This window comes from Arachis hypogaea, chromosome 3 (assembly GCF_003086295.3).
Source record: "Arachis hypogaea cultivar Tifrunner chromosome 3, arahy.Tifrunner.gnm2.J5K5, whole genome shotgun sequence".
In the NCBI taxonomy this organism is placed as follows: Eukaryota; Viridiplantae; Streptophyta; class Magnoliopsida; order Fabales; family Fabaceae; genus Arachis; species Arachis hypogaea.
This window is the reverse complement of record NC_092038.1, coordinates 138,518,151-138,533,965: the sequence shown is the minus strand read 5'-3', so window position 1 is coordinate 138,533,965 and position 15,815 is coordinate 138,518,151. Positions and strand designations below refer to the sequence as shown.

The window sequence follows — 15,815 nt, the reverse complement described above, 5'->3', positions numbered from 1 at the left end:
ACGACATTTCTAAACCAAGCCTCAATGGAGGTGCCTTCAAATGAGTCAATAAAACGAGGGTCTAACATTTGCCAAAATTTCCTGGATTTAACACAGTCCTGCAGATAATGTTTAATTGTCTCCTGAGCCGCATTGCATCTCTGGCACAAATCCGAACTAACTAGATGCCGCCTGAATTGAAAAGCCTTCATCGGGAGAACGTTATGAAACCCAGGCCACATAGTAAATTTGATCTTCTCTGAAAGATTTAAATGCCAAAGCCAACTCCAATCACTATTTCCATTCCAATTCATTTTATGCTTCAACAATCACCTGTAATTTTCTCTTGCACTATACCATTTTGTTCTTGCAGGCTACCAACTCCACTCTGAATCTAGGTCCACCAAATTTGGGTAGGGAAAGCCATAAATGAATTGTTTAACTGCAAGAGAAATTGTCGTAGCAAACATATCTACCACCCAAGATCCATCACGCCAAAAATCAACTACTATGAATTTTGACTCAGATATGTGAACATAGGGAACAAGATAACAAAGTCTTTCAAACGGGGTCAATTCATCATACCACACAGATTGCTGTACATCCCCTACATTCTACCTAAACCCATCTTTAATAACATCATATGTTTTAAGAATGTTCTTCCAAGTGGCCGACGCATTCTGCCCATGACTACTAGCAAAACAATTCAAATTTCAGAGATATTTTTGCATTACAATATACACCCACAGTTTTTTTCTATTATTGAAGCAATTCCAAACCAACTTGTCAAGAAGCGTCAGATTAGCACATCATGTATCTCTTACACCCAAATCACCCGCCTTTTGGGGAGTAATAGCTACTTTCCACTTAACCAATGGCAATCTCTCCCATCATTATGGCCTCTCCATAAGAACTATCGCATAAGTGAATCAATCTTTTCATATGCATACTTCAGAAGGAGAGTAACCTGCACGTTGTAGACCGGAATAGAAGTCATTATCGACTTAACCAAACAAAGCCTTCTTGCCTTATTCAGCAGACACTCCTTCTAATAACTAGCAAGCTTGTTCTGAATTTTCTCAATAACTTCTTGAGCTGTCCTCCTAGAAGATCTTTCATGCCCAATATTAACCATATGTATTTTTTCAAGTCCTGACAAAAACGAATATTAGAGACTCCCAAGAGCATCTCCTTCCTTCTCACAGAAATATTCTTTGAACATTGAACCCTAGATTTACTAAGATTCACCCGCAAGCTTGATGCTTTGGAGAATAAGTCCATGCACTTCATAACTTCCTCTACCTGAGCTTTCGTAGCTTTACAGAATAGCAGTAGATCATCAGCAAAGATCAAATGGAATATTTTCGGGCCATGTATGAAAATTGACACCGGTATCCATGAGTCTTGAGAAATTCGATGGGTAACAAAACAAGCAAGACACTCCATACAAAGCCCAAAGAGATAAGGAGACATGGGATCCCTTTGTCTCAAACTTCTCTGGGAGGTTAAAACTCTAGAGTTTATCACTGTTTTACAAAATAAACAAAGAAGATGATGTTACACAAGCCATAATAAGATGAATAGTAGTCATCGAAAAGCCAAATCAAATCAAAGAAGCTTCAAAGAAATCTCCAGTCCACCCTGTCATACGCCTTCTCCAAATCAATCTTAAAGGCCATAGTCCTTTTTCTAGACTTAGTGTTCTTCAGGAAACTCATAATTTCCTGCACAATGATGATGTTTTTCGTAATACTTCTTTCTGGGATTAAATCACCCTGAAGCGGGCCAATAATCTCTGAAAGAAAGGGTCTAACCCTGTTCACCAGCACTTTCATAATGATTTTATAAAGAACATTACATAAACTGATGGGACGAAAATCTCTTAAGGAAGTAGGAGCTTCAACTCTAGGAATCAGAACAATGTATGTCTCGAAAATTGTAACATTTAGAATCTCTCCCTCAAAGGTTCTCTTAACTAAATCCCATACATCATAACTTAAAGAATTCCAAACCTCCTTATAAAATATGGCCTGAAAATCATCTGGTCTGGAGCTTTGAAATAATTTGTGGTCATTACAACTTTTTTCACCTCTTCCAATGCCACCGGTTCAACCAATTTTTGATAGGCCTCATTATTAAGGAAAGGACTGGGAAATTCTCCCATAGTAATTAGATCAATATTCTCTCTTGTCGAAAAGAGCTTTTGGAAGAAGGACTTTGTTTCTTTCTCTAGCTCCTGCGGCTCAATAGCCCAAGTTCCATCTTTCAGAAACAATCCATGAATCTTGTTCCGTTTTTTGCCTGATGATCGTTTGCAAGTGAAAAACCTTAGTGTTCTTGTCACCACACTGAACCCACTGCTCTCTCGATTTTTATACCACATAAAATCTGCTTGAAGAATAATAGTATTTAGCTGATCATGGATACTTTGTTCTTTTATCCTCAACTCCGGATTCTCCATACTCTCAAGAGAAATTTGAACATCATTCAGTTGCCTCTCCAACTCCTTCTTTTTAACAAACACATTATCAAAAGTTTTCTTAATTAAAAGAAGAGCATCATTCTACACCTCGATCAAACTTCTAACAACATCAGGGGACCCTTTATTCCAAACTGCGGGAACAACATTGCTAAAAAGCGGATAAGTCATCCAGGCAGCTTGGAATTTAAATGGTCTCAAATTCCTCTTAGCTTTCACAGCCGGTGTACATCTAAATTGGTGCACGGGCGTGTTTCGCAGCGATGCCGGTCTGCATGTCTTGTGACCATTCTTGAGCGTAGGGGTAGTCGAAGACCTAGCTACAGACACGCCGTTGAGCTTTCTCCTTGACTTCGATGGATTTTAGGGAGAAGAGGAAGGCAACCTGCTATTAAACCTAGCCTTCTCGTGAGTCTCTCTCCCCTTTTTCGGGCCACCCACTTGGCCCAACTGGTATCCAAAAAAGGGGGGGGGTCAAGCCTTTAGCCACCGCTTGGTCCTTAGCTTTTTGGCCCAATTTTCTTCTATCCCTTCCAACAACTTTGGTCCATCCCCCTTCTCTGTCCAACGGCTCTTTCACATTCGCTTTTCCGTGCAATGTAGTTTTCTGCATCTTTTCTGTAGAATCTGCTACTGCCGGGTATTAATGGGTGCAATTCCAGATTTAAAAATCTGCTGATTCTGGTTCACCGGACGGCTCTCATGAACAAATAGTTCTGCCTGTACATCCACAACCACCAAAGGAACCATGAGTGTGCTACATTCTCCTGCTATATGCCCGAAACAATTACACTTCTCACATATCAATGGCATACATTTATACTCCACACTATATTCAAAGTCGTCAACAACCACTCGCCGAACAAATGGCAGTTCCAGATTCACTTGTACACAAGCCCTAACAAACTTGCCTCTCTCTGCCGACTTGGTTGCGAGATCCACTTTGACGGATTTGCCTATAGCCGAAGCAATCCGCATCACGGCCTTTTCATGATAATATCATATGCTCAACCCTGCAATTCGTATCCAAATCATTGTGTCTCCAAACGATGCCTCACATGGTTCAAAATTCAGAGTCCATGACTTGACCGCAATGTAATGCCCTAACATCATCCATGGATTCCCTAATAACACATTCTCCTTATCCTCCTTAAGATCAAATTTGACTAAGAAGTCGAAAACAACATCCAAGAATTCATAGCCTCCTTTAAGCCTCTATACACCTTTCAGTTTATGCACCAAAGCCATATCACTGAAATGCTTCCCAAAAACTTTAATCACGATGGCCTCCTTGTAGGGTTTAGATAGAGCATTTCTAACCTCTTCAGAAAACTTGACTTTTGGAGACTTTGGGTCACCTTGTTTTCCCGTGACAATCGCTATTGAATCCCCATCTAAGACATTAACCTTAGTAAGCTCCAAGGATTCAAAGGAACCGACCACCTATTCACGGAATGAAACCTTCGGAGCCACCCTAAAATTACCCTGTTGGAAATTCTCCTTGTCACTTGATGCAGTCCTCCCCGCACTCTTCCCCGTAATCTCCTTAATCAGGATAGAGTGAATTTATTCTACGAGCACAAATACTAGTATTAGAGAATAGCTACTTTCTTTTTTTATACTAGTATTAGAGAATAGCTACTTTCTTTTTTTTCTTTCTCAATAGTGATGATAAGTTTTTGCCAAAATGATATAATTGTCAAACAAAGAGTACATAGCAAAGCACATGGGGAACTTATACCAAATCTAGAATATGATAAAATTAAGGTCCAGTGGCCCTTTGGAGCAGCATCTTATAGATGCCATGAATGGCCTAATATCATAAAAAGAAAGGGTACCCCATATTGTTGGCCAAGAAAGAAAGAAAAAGGGGTAGCAGAAAGTGTGGAAGACACGAAGCCAATTGTCACAATATGCCATAACATGTATGATATAACAGTAGTTGGGGGGAAAAGGACTATAGTTGTGACTTTGTTATTGGGAGAGTTCTTTATGTAAAGTTCAATAAGAGATCAAGAAGAAATGAATACCCCTATGTTGTTGTTGTTGATGCTTTTCATTATTTAATAACTTGAAAATTTGTTTATGGATTCATGACGGTGCATGCTTGGCTACAAGATGATGCCACTTGCCCCCACCAATTTTGGTCTGCATTAGCTGCATTTTTTAGCATGCGCCGAAAAGTATATAGGGCCACCCGAGAACATTGTATATGGTATATGGTAAAGAACAGTTTTACGGGGTAACAATAATTTGGTCACAATGAAGTTACTAACCAGCATATAGTGTTAAATTAGATCAAACAATTTGAGGTTCTATATAAATTAAGTATAACATAATATTTGCAGCACTAGGACCCATATTACAAAGTACAAACGGTAAGGTTTAGAACTAACTGGTAGAGTTCATCTGAAGTCAAATTTATATTAATTTTGTTTGTCATGTTCGTAAATGGATTGCACTATGTTTAGGAGCCAGCATGTCATGAAGACCTTGTCTTCCCTCATTGACTTGGGCACATGTGCAGATATGCATTTGTCACAATCACAATAAAACCAATTCACACCCATTTAAATAATAATTAGTAAACTACAACCAACATACATAGTAGGGCAAAATGATAATACTATGACTACTCATTATGATAAATAAATTTATATATATAAAAAGAGAGTACAATACAACCTCAAAACAAGGTCATAGGCTCAAGTCACTCCCAGAATGAATTATATCTACTCTTAAGTCGCACATAGAATTAGAAAACATAAAAATAGTCCCTCATGGCCTCATGTCATCATCATCTCTCTACTCTCAGAATGGAAATCTTATTATATGGAAAGCTTAAAAGCCTGAGAATGCTGCTAGCAAGATGCAAAGAAACAAGGATCCAGCTGAAATTGGGAAGAGTGATGATGCTGAGCTTCCAGCTGATGGTGCTGGTGTTGGAGAAGATGCCTCACTTGGAGTGAGGGTTGAACTAGCTGGAGCTGCAGAAGAACCAGATGATGGAGATACTGCAGGAGATTGTGGAGAGAGCCCTACAAAGAGATAAAACAAAAATAACAAACAACTTAGAAACACCAAGAATGTCCCAACTCCAAACATCAGAATGAAAACCATATTTAATTTAATCAACATGCATAAGATATAATAGAATGAGTTACAGCTTCTGATATAAAAAATGTAACATCTCTTGTGTGCCTAGAAGATCACCGACATTTTTCATTCATGTTTTCTGCAAACTATAATATATACAAAATTACATTCCGGCTTCTTCACCATAGTCAAATGAAATTTACCAAAGGGGTAAAAAGAAAACAGCAAGAAAATCAAAGTAGACAAAGCCCTGAATGTTCTACAACTCTGTAAATTATTACCAATTTATCTCTCTGTCTCTCTCTGTTTTTAATTGGTAGATAGTTCCAATTGTATTAGGTACCCAAAAATCAGAACGCATGTAGAGCATAAAGAATGAAAACACTATAGAGAAAAAAAAAAAACAATCATGTTTAATTTTCCATTATCCACAGTCCGTGAAAAATTAACAATAAAAAAACAATAAAACTACAAAATCAGGTATGGCTCCTCTTATATATGTCTAAGCATGTGACCCCTCCCAAACTTCTTTTCATTTTATAAATCGAATCAAATTGCAATTAAATCCCACAAATCCATATTTCATAAAATATTGCTAAGAATCTAAAAATTAAAAATGGATTATATAAGTGAGAAAGAAACATACCAGGAGCAGCAGCAGGTGTTTCAGACACTGCAAGAAATTAACCAAAAAAAAGTCACATAAAAATGAAAACTTTATCTGAGAGAAGATTCGAAAACAGGAAGAAGGAAGTTATAATTTGACTGACATCCACAGTTGGAAGCGGAAGGGGCGGAGACTTTGCATGCAGTGGGGAGAGCGAGGGCCTTGGTGACATTGAGAACGACGCCGAACTGAGCGCTGCTCTTGAAGGCTTCACACAGACACTGAGGCGCCGTTTTCAGAACCGATTTGAGCCCGGAGCAGCAGTTACCTTCCGGCTTGGTGGTGGTGCTGCCATTGGTGACGAAGGACAAGCAATCCGCCATGGTTAGAACCAGGGAGGAGCAATCCACGGCGGGGGCGGGGGCAGCGTTGTGCGAGTGGGACGGTGAGGCTCCGTTAGCTCCGAAGATGAAGAGTGCACAGAGAACAATGAGAGAGAAACAGAAACGGGTTGGTGAGTGTGATGCCATTTTTGCGATGAAGAGAGGAAAGTGTGAGAAGATAGATAGAAGAGTTGGAAGTTTTGGAATTTGGAATGGAGTTTGTGAAGGTGAGAGAGTTGGGTGGGCAAGTTTAAATAAGTAGAGAGAACACTCAGATTTTTTGTTGAGCTGGAAAAAAGGATTTTATTCTCTTTTTGTTATTTCATTTTTAATTTACATCAATTTTGAATACAGTATATGAAAGGAGAATTTGTTTTTTTATTATCAACAAGTCTTTTTCTATAGGCGCCAAATTATTTATTTATTTATTTGATTAAGAATAATATTAGTAAACCAATTCTTCACTCAATTTTTTTAAAATTATTTTATTTATTTTAAATTATAAGTTATAAATTTTAAATTTTAAATTAAAATTAACTAACTAAACCTTAATCTTTATGTATTTTTGTTTGTATAAAGTATAAGAGTAGTGCTATATATTTAAATTTTTTTACGAATTAAATTAAATTAAATTAAATAAAAATTTAAAATAATACTATCTATAATTAAATTTTGTTAATATTAGACCACTTTGATTGGATTTAGAATCAATTTGGATAGTAATTTTTTTAACTTTTAACTTATAAAAAATTATAGCATTAATATTTGGTATAATTTTTAAAATTAAATTGTAATTTTTTTTAAATACTATTTAAGTGTTTATAGAAAAATTTAAAAAAATGACTTCTTTTATAATAAAAAGTTTTTATCATTTTTTTAAATAAATAATTTTAGAATTAAAAATTAAATATAAAATAATTTATTTTTTCAAAAAAATTAATTAAATTATTTATCTAAGTTAAATTTTAATTAACAAAATATTTAGTTTAATTTGGTAAAATTTTTATTTTTTACAAGTAGTTTATAAAAATTAATTTTTAAAAAATAAATTTTAAAAAAGTGTAATATTTATATTTGATAAATCAAATTAAAAATGACTTTTAATAAACATAAATAACAATAATTATGTTTGATAAAATAATTTTTAAAATTTAAAAATATTATAAAAAATATAAATTTAAACGTCAAATTTAAAAATTAATTAATATATGAAATTATATTAAATTTTTAAATTTTAAAAAATATAAATTTAATTTTAAAATTTTCACCTTAATTATTTTTTAAAATATTTCAATTTTTAAAAATTTCAAATATAAACATATAATTTTTTAATTTACTAAATATAAAATAAAAATTTTACCAAACCAATGATAACTAAAGTAATAATCACTTGTGACGGTGTCCAATTAAAGAGAGTTTAGAGTGAGAGAGTGGTGTGTGGTTGTTGAAAAGGAAGGGAAGTTCCATGTGGGAAGATATCAAGTGGAACTCGCCGCGTGTCATGTCCTTGAGCTTCCAAGTTTCAACCTCGAATTAATAGAAGTGATGTAGTATTTGATTTTTTTTTATTATATATTTAAAAAAAATATTTTATTAATTTTAACCATTTTAATATAAAAAAATCTAATTATAAAATTAAAAATAGTAAAGATTTAATAAAAAATGTTTAATTTATAATTTTAATATGTAACTTACGATATAAGATAGTTAAACCCAATCTTTTTAATAAGGCAAGAATCACTTGAGTATTAATTAATTGTTCATTCTTCTTAGCTAAGTAATTTATTGCATGGTCAATTGAAATTAATATCATCTCAAAATTCAAATATATTCTATTATATTCTTGCAATGTTTCTCTTTTGAAATGAACTTATCTACAATGGCATAATAATGCCAGGGAAAAATTGATACTCGAATAGACTGTGTGATCTTGGCGAATGGTGAATATGGTGACCATAATAATTTTGAAAACAACGCCTATTTTGTTAGGTGGAATGTGGAGGGTAAATCGTAGACTGTGGAGTGTGGACCACATTTCGGATTGTTAATTTATTTCCATCAAAGAATTTATAGACGTATGAATTTTTTTCTGTTTCTTTTTTCGGTCGGATATATGAATGCCTTTAAAGTTAGGTAACACTGTAACAGAGTCTCTATAATAATAGTTTAAGGTTCTTGAAGCCGATGCCAGTAGTGGTTGTTATTTGTTAATTGAATGCTAAATTTACACCGAAAGAGTAAAGGATGAAAACTAAGGTTTGAATCATTTTTTTTATTTTTTATATTGGATAAAAATGGTGTTTTTTTTTTAATTATGGATGGTTGGGTATTAAATTTTAAATATGATATCGTAATTCTCCAATTTTTAGGATACAAAAATTGAATCTTTTGATTTTTGAAATTAGATCTTTAAAAATTTTGAGGTATAGAAAACAAACTCAGTAATTTTTATATTTTTATTATTTTAAAAAACACTCAAAATTATTATGTTATAAAATATACCATTCATTTTTATTTTTGTTTTGTGTATAGAATAATCTATTAGACAGTAACAAATTTTTAAATAGAATTTTAATCAACGATAAATTAATCTTTAATCTATCGATCTAAAAAATATCATAAAAAATAAAAAAAAATATATCATTCATCTCGCATCCAAAAAAAATTAATCGCTTTAAATATCTATCTTTTTTTTTTATATAGTGGGCGTGGGTGATTCACTAGTAAACCCTAGTGACAATAGTGATGACTCACTCTTCCTTCTTCCCTGTTATTTCCATTTTTCACCATAAAAGAAAATCAAAATTTCCAAACATAAATGAACTTATATGTAAAAAAAAAAGTAAATTGAAGACACAAAAAGATATGATTATTAAAATCTACTAGTACTATTTTGTGGCTTGACTAACACTATCAATGTATGAATATATTACTAATACATGATATATGAAGGTGATTGGTGATAATAGATATTGTGTAATACTAATATTTTTATCGTAATAATATTATGAGAATATATATTTTTAAAATTATAGTCTATTTTATTTTGATAGTATAAATTATGTATAATACAAAAGATTTATAAAATTAAACTACTTTTACAAAAAAAATTACAAGTTAGCAAAAGTTTCTAACTAAGAAGACCAAGATATCTATAGATAAAAAATCAAATAATAAGATTTTTAGTTATTATTTTTATACGAAAATATACAATTTTTTATTAATAATTAATTTTAATATTCGTTATCTAAAATTTGAAACAATTTAACGTGTATATTTTTATATTTAATTAGGTATTAAGTCTGTTGCACAAATAGAAATAATTAATTTTTATACTTGTTATTTAAAAATAAAATTTTTTTTTCTCTATGTACATAAAAATATAATTAGATATTAGTATAAAAAAATTATATTGATAGTTATAAAATTAATTTTTTTTAAAACAATTGAATTTTGATTCTAACTTTTAATTATAATATTAGTATTCTCTTCAAATTACATGTAATAAATATTTGAAAGAAGAGAAATGAAAATATAGATTAGAAAGATAAGTGGTGAATATTTAAAACTAAAAAAACATGTATATAATAATAATAATTTTTATTTGAATTATATTATTTTGTTAATTCTGTTTTCTGTAGAACAGAAACGTAGAAAAAATAGAGAATGAAAGAAAAGAGAGAAAAAAATAAAGATGAAGAATGAGAGTGAGAGCGAGTGAGAGTTTGTTAATTTTGGAAGAAAATATTTTATTTTAATTGTAATAAAAAAATATCGGATTACATATTTTGATTTGTCAAAATTACTAATATAAAATATAAATTATATATAGAGTAAAAATGGTAGAAAGAAATAGAAAAATAGAGAGAGGTAGATGAGAGAATTTAGGAAGGGAGTTTATTGATTTTAGAAAAAAATATTTTCGCTCAATTTTAATAAGAGAGTGTCATGTGACATATTTGATTATTGAATTAGATAGTAATATATGATACATAATATAGGTATATTTCATTTTTAATTTTAATATTTTAATTTTAATACTTAAAGAATGTCATGTTGTACATTTTGATTGTCAAATTAGTAATTAGTCATTGATATTAATAATGATATATAAAATAGATAGAGTGGTTGAAGAAATAAGAGAGATAGAGAAAGAGAAAGGAAGAGGGAGGAGGGGAAAACTCTTTAATTTTGGAGGGAAAGCTTTGATTTCAATTGCAATGAGGGAGTGACATGTGTCATATTTTGGTTGTAAAATTAGTATGGAGGAGGGGAGAACTCTTTAATTTTGGAGAGAAATATTTAATTTTAATTGCAATGAGGGAGTGACATATAGCATATTTTTGTTGTAAAATTAATATGGAGGAGGAAAAAACTCTTTAATTTTAGAGGGAAAGATTTAATTAATTTCAATTGCAATGAGAGAGTGACATCTAGCACATTTTGATTGTAAAATTAGTATGGAAGAGGGAAGAATTCTTTAATTTTGCAGGGAAAGATTTAATTCCAATTACAATGAGGGAGTGACATGTGACACATTTTGATTGTAAAATTAAAAATATATAATAGAATATATAATAGATTAATAAGTGTCGGTTATATAAAGAATATAAAAAAATAGTTAGTATCATGTTTTTTTCTTTTTATTGTCTATATATAGTTGCACCTTCAGCCTTTATAAAGTGTGATTTTTCTATTAATACAATAGATACATTTCTCTCTTTTTTTAGTTTGTATACCTGAACCATCATTTTTCATTAAGAAATCTGAAGCTCAGACCATATTTCATCACAATGCGGTGAGCGTGAAGAAGCGGTAAATATTGCTAAGCGAGAATTGTGAACTTTGCCCCTTTCTTCTGTGATATCCATAGCAGATCGAGAAGCGAGAGTGGATAATCCAAAAAATTTGCAACTACAAACATTTTTTGTGAGTGATTTACAAAATCTCACGAGATTGATGAATCAACTTGTCATCCTTCAAACGCAAGTAGGGAGATCAACATTGAACCCGATTTAAGACCAGACAAGTCATTTCTACCTTTATCCAAAATAAAAGCCCAGGTTTATCACTAACTTAAACTCTTCTTACAACTCAAAATTATCACTCATGGGTGAGATCGGTTTGGCTATCCATCAAATCGAAGAACAAGTTGAGATTCATTGATGGAACCATTCCAAAACCTAAAAAAACTGCTCAACCTATGAAGCTCGGGACAGATGCAACACCTTTGTACCGTGATTGCATTCTTCTCTAAGTACAGAGATTCTTTAGAGTGTTCTTTAGTGTAATGTGACCTCGGAGTTTTAGAACGATCTCAAGCACAGATTCTATGAAGGTGATTTGTTTTGGATAACTGATCTTCAATAGGAGATGTTTGCGATGAAGTATGGAGATCTATCCATCACCGCATATTTTACTAAACTTAAGGAAATTTGAGAACTTGATGAGTTCAAACCAATCCCAGTCTATGCCTCTAGAACATCATTTTCATGTGGACTGAACATCATAAGAGAATATAGAGACCAAGACCATGCTATTAGAATTTTAAAAGAGTTAAATAAGCAATGTATAATAGAAACATCATAGATTATGATGCCACTGCTCAGTGTGAATGCCATCTACCCTTCGTTTTTGTAACAAGAAAGATAATCAACCAACTCAAATCAAAGTAAAAAAAAAGGGGTGCTGGTTAATGCTGTAAATGTTGGAGGAACTAGTAATGAAAACAATAGAAAATGGAAAAGTATATAGAATCAAGAGGTGATCAGTCAAAAAGTAAACAACTTAACTAATTTATAATTATATTTAATTAATTTTATTTGTTTTTAATTTATAATATTTGATATTAATTGCTTCTCACCCCAAAATTAAATTCTGAATGATACGTTGGAGAAATAGGGGTGGGGATCACGGAACTTCCAACAATCCCGATTTTTAGTATATAAAAAAATTTATAAAATATATAAAAGAACATCCATTTAGTATGAAAAAGAAACATTCTGATACTTAGTAGAAGAAACATCCTAATGCCTAGCGTAAGCACCATCCACGTAGAGATTTTAGATTCACCCAGAGACATTTGGCTGATTTTTTGCTGATACCCTCTTGGTTCCCTAGCATTGTTGATAGAAGATTTGGTAATGCAAAATTCTAGTATTACAAATCAATGTGGCAGAGGCGGACGTGACCGAAGCCGAGACAGAATCAGTGGTGGGAGAGGAATGATGAGAAGTTGTTCTCATTGCGAAAATGTTGGACACACCATAGAGACCTGTTACTATAAGTATGATCTCCTCCTCATTTGCAAAAAAAAAAAAATTTGAAGTAACAAATATGAACAATATGATTGTTACTGAGAAAACATGTGGAGATGGCAACACATCTGATGTGCATTCAACTCAAGAGAAGAATAGTAAGAGTTTAGACAATTTATTTTTTGAAGATAAAAAACAAGCCTTGATTTCTCTATTCTAGCAACATAAAGGTGATCCTGTTTATAGTTCTCTTTAAGCACAAGCCATAAACACAGTGATAGCTTTTTCAAGCAGGTATACATTATATTTTATCAATTTTTCACATCTCTTTACACAAATGATTAGATAATTAATATTGGTGTTACTGCATATGTTATTTTTTCTCTTCATACTTTTCACTCTCATCACATAATAGATCCTATATTAATTAAATATCCAAATAAAACTGAGACCACAGTAACAATTAGTGGAACTATAATTTTAACCCGTAATTTTTATCTTACAAATGTATTATATGTGCCTTCTTTTAATTTTAATCTCATATCTATGTCTGAAGCAACTAATTTTTTATCTTACCAATTCTTATTTAAGAATACACACTGTGAGATATAGTACAATCTTTTCTTGAGTATGATTGGTCGTGCTAGATAAAGAGATGGCTTGTATATCTTCAATACAGATATAACTTATGTCAACTTAGAAGCAAAGAATAGAGAACTAGTCAATACCAGCAATTCAGTTAGTGTTACTACTGTCACAGACACTATAAATTATGAAACTTGGTATTGTAGGTGAGGACATATCTCAATTGATAGGTTACAGAAAATAAAAAAGAGTTATCTTTTATTGTATATCCATTTAAAAATGAGCCTTGTGAATCATACCATTATGCAAAACAAAAAGATTATTTTTCATTTGAATCAAATAAAATCTATCAATTTATTTGATCTAGTGCAGATGAATATTTGAGGACCTATTTTTTTCATTTTTTTCTGGCCATAAATACTTTTAACAATAATAAAAGATAAAAGCAGATTCACTTAGCAATTTTTTATGAAAAATAAAAGTGAAACTCCATCTTTTATCCAATAATTTGTGCAACTAATTGAAACTCAATTTTAAACAAAAATAAAAAACATCAGGACTGGTAATGGAACTAAATTTATCATGAATTTATTTTATAAAAAATGGAAAATAATTCATCAGACTTCATGTTTTGAGATACCTCAACAAAATGAAGTTGTAGAATAAAAACATTAAGATATTTTGAATATTATTAGAGCACTTATTTTTAAGGTCCATATTTATAATTTTTTAGAGATATGTTGCAACACATGTTGTACATATTCTCAATAGAGTACCTAGTTCATCTATTCATAATAAAAGTCCTTATCAGATTTTTTTTAGTAAAATGTCAAACATTTAACACTTCAAAATTTTTGGATGTCTTGTATTTATTTTAACTTTAGTTGCAAATAGAAAAAAATTGGATAAAAGATTAAAATATAATTTTCTTGGATTTAAAGCAGAAATAAAAGGATTTTTTTGATAGACATTAATAACAAATAATTTTTTATATTTAAAAATATATTTTTTTATGAAAATTTCTTTCTATAGAATAATCAAGTTTCTCATCAATTTGAACATATTTTCAATTCTAATCAAGACACTAAGACTAAATTACATAATCATGATCCTATAAATATTTTTGATAGCAACACATTATCTTCTCATACTTTAGATTTACTTCTCATTCAACATACATTGCGAAAACACTCCTTCAAACATAATTGATGTTCAACCACAACCAACCTTACATATCTCTTTGAGTTTACTAGCAGTACCAGCATCACATACTAATTCATCATATGATGAAAACCAATCTAATCCTCAGTCCACTGATATTAATTCGCCTCCTTCACTAAGAAGATTTCTTAAAAAAAGACACAAGCCAAAATACCTTAATGATTATGAATGTATGCAAATCACTATTTCTGATAGCATAATTCAATCATTAATCACAAAATGATATCCTATTTTCAATTACTTGAGTTACAATTCTCTGTCATAATTACACAAAGACCTTTCTATTATAATTTTTACGAATCCAGAATCAAAGAGCTATGAGCAGGCTATTCTAAGTGATTGTTGGCAGAAAGCAAGACCTGAAAACTTATTACTCTACCAAAAGGGAAGCATGCAATCGGATGTAAATGAATATTTAAAATCAAGTATAATTATAACGGGACTATAGAGAGACACAAAGCAAGACTTGTGGCCTAAGATTTTACTCAAACACAAAGGTCTGACTATTTTGATACATTTAATCCTATAATTAAAATGATTATCCTTCGTGTCCTCTTAGCAATTGTAGCTAGTAAGAACTAGTTTATTCATCAGTTAGATGTGACCACTGCCTTTTTTATGGTGATCTACTTGAAGAAGTCTATATTAAGTTGTCCTCTGATTTAAATGCATCGCCAGGAATGGTTTGCAAGCTAGAACGATCCTTATATGGCCTTAAGCAAGCAAATTGTTAGTAAAATTCTAAGTTATGCTCTATCTTGATTGTTTCTGATTACTTACGACCAAAGACATATCATTCTCTTTTTACCAAATCTTCTCCAACAAATTTCACTTCTATTCTTGTTTATTTCGATGATTTGGTTCTGCCGGGGAATGACATAGAAGAGATCAAATGTGTGAAGATAAAATTCAACATTTTGTTCAAAATCAAGGATTTAGACAAACTAAACTTCTTCTTGGTCATGAAAATTGCAAGAAGCAAAAAGAAAATAGCTTTATATCAAAGGAAATATACTCTTGATCTTCTAAAAGAGTATGATTTATTAGATTCAAAATCATCTAGCACATCTATGAATTATTCAATTCATTTCTTAAAGTCATCAGGAACATTATTGAATGATGCTAAGTCATATAGAAGACTCGTTGAAAGGTTGATATACCTCACTAATACCAGGCCTGACATAAGCTTTGCTGTTAGCAAGTTAAGT

General features: G+C 31.4%; 1 protein-coding gene across 1 annotated transcript; it reads right to left on the bottom strand.

Moving 5' to 3' along the window:
- Positions 1 to 5,097: 5,097 nt before the first annotated feature.
- On the bottom strand, positions 5,098 to 6,896 carry LOC112734456 (non-specific lipid transfer protein GPI-anchored 31). The gene is made up of 3 exons (XM_025783780.2): positions 6,325 to 6,896; positions 6,201 to 6,227; positions 5,098 to 5,496 (listed from the first exon to the last, which is right to left on the bottom strand). The coding sequence occupies exons 1-3, from the start codon at positions 6,689 to 6,691 to the stop codon at positions 5,300 to 5,302; spliced, it is 591 nt and encodes a 196-aa protein (XP_025639565.1). The 5' UTR covers positions 6,692 to 6,896; the 3' UTR covers positions 5,098 to 5,299.
- Positions 6,897 to 15,815: the final 8,919 nt, after the last annotated feature.

What these genes read in the sequence shown, in the direction of transcription:
- LOC112734456 (XM_025783780.2), bottom strand. Translation starts at nt 6,691, where the DNA reads ATGGCATCACACTCACCAACCCGTTTCTGTTTCTCTCTCATTGTTCTC. An exon ending in TTCCGCTTCCAACTGTGGAT is followed by an intron (nt 6,228 to 6,324) that starts GTCAGTCAAATT and finishes AATTTCTTGCAG; the next exon opens with TGTCTGAAACACCTGCTGCT. An exon ending in AACACCTGCTGCTGCTCCTG is followed by an intron (nt 5,497 to 6,200) that starts GTATGTTTCTTT and finishes ATCTCTTTGTAG; the next exon opens with GGCTCTCTCCACAATCTCCT.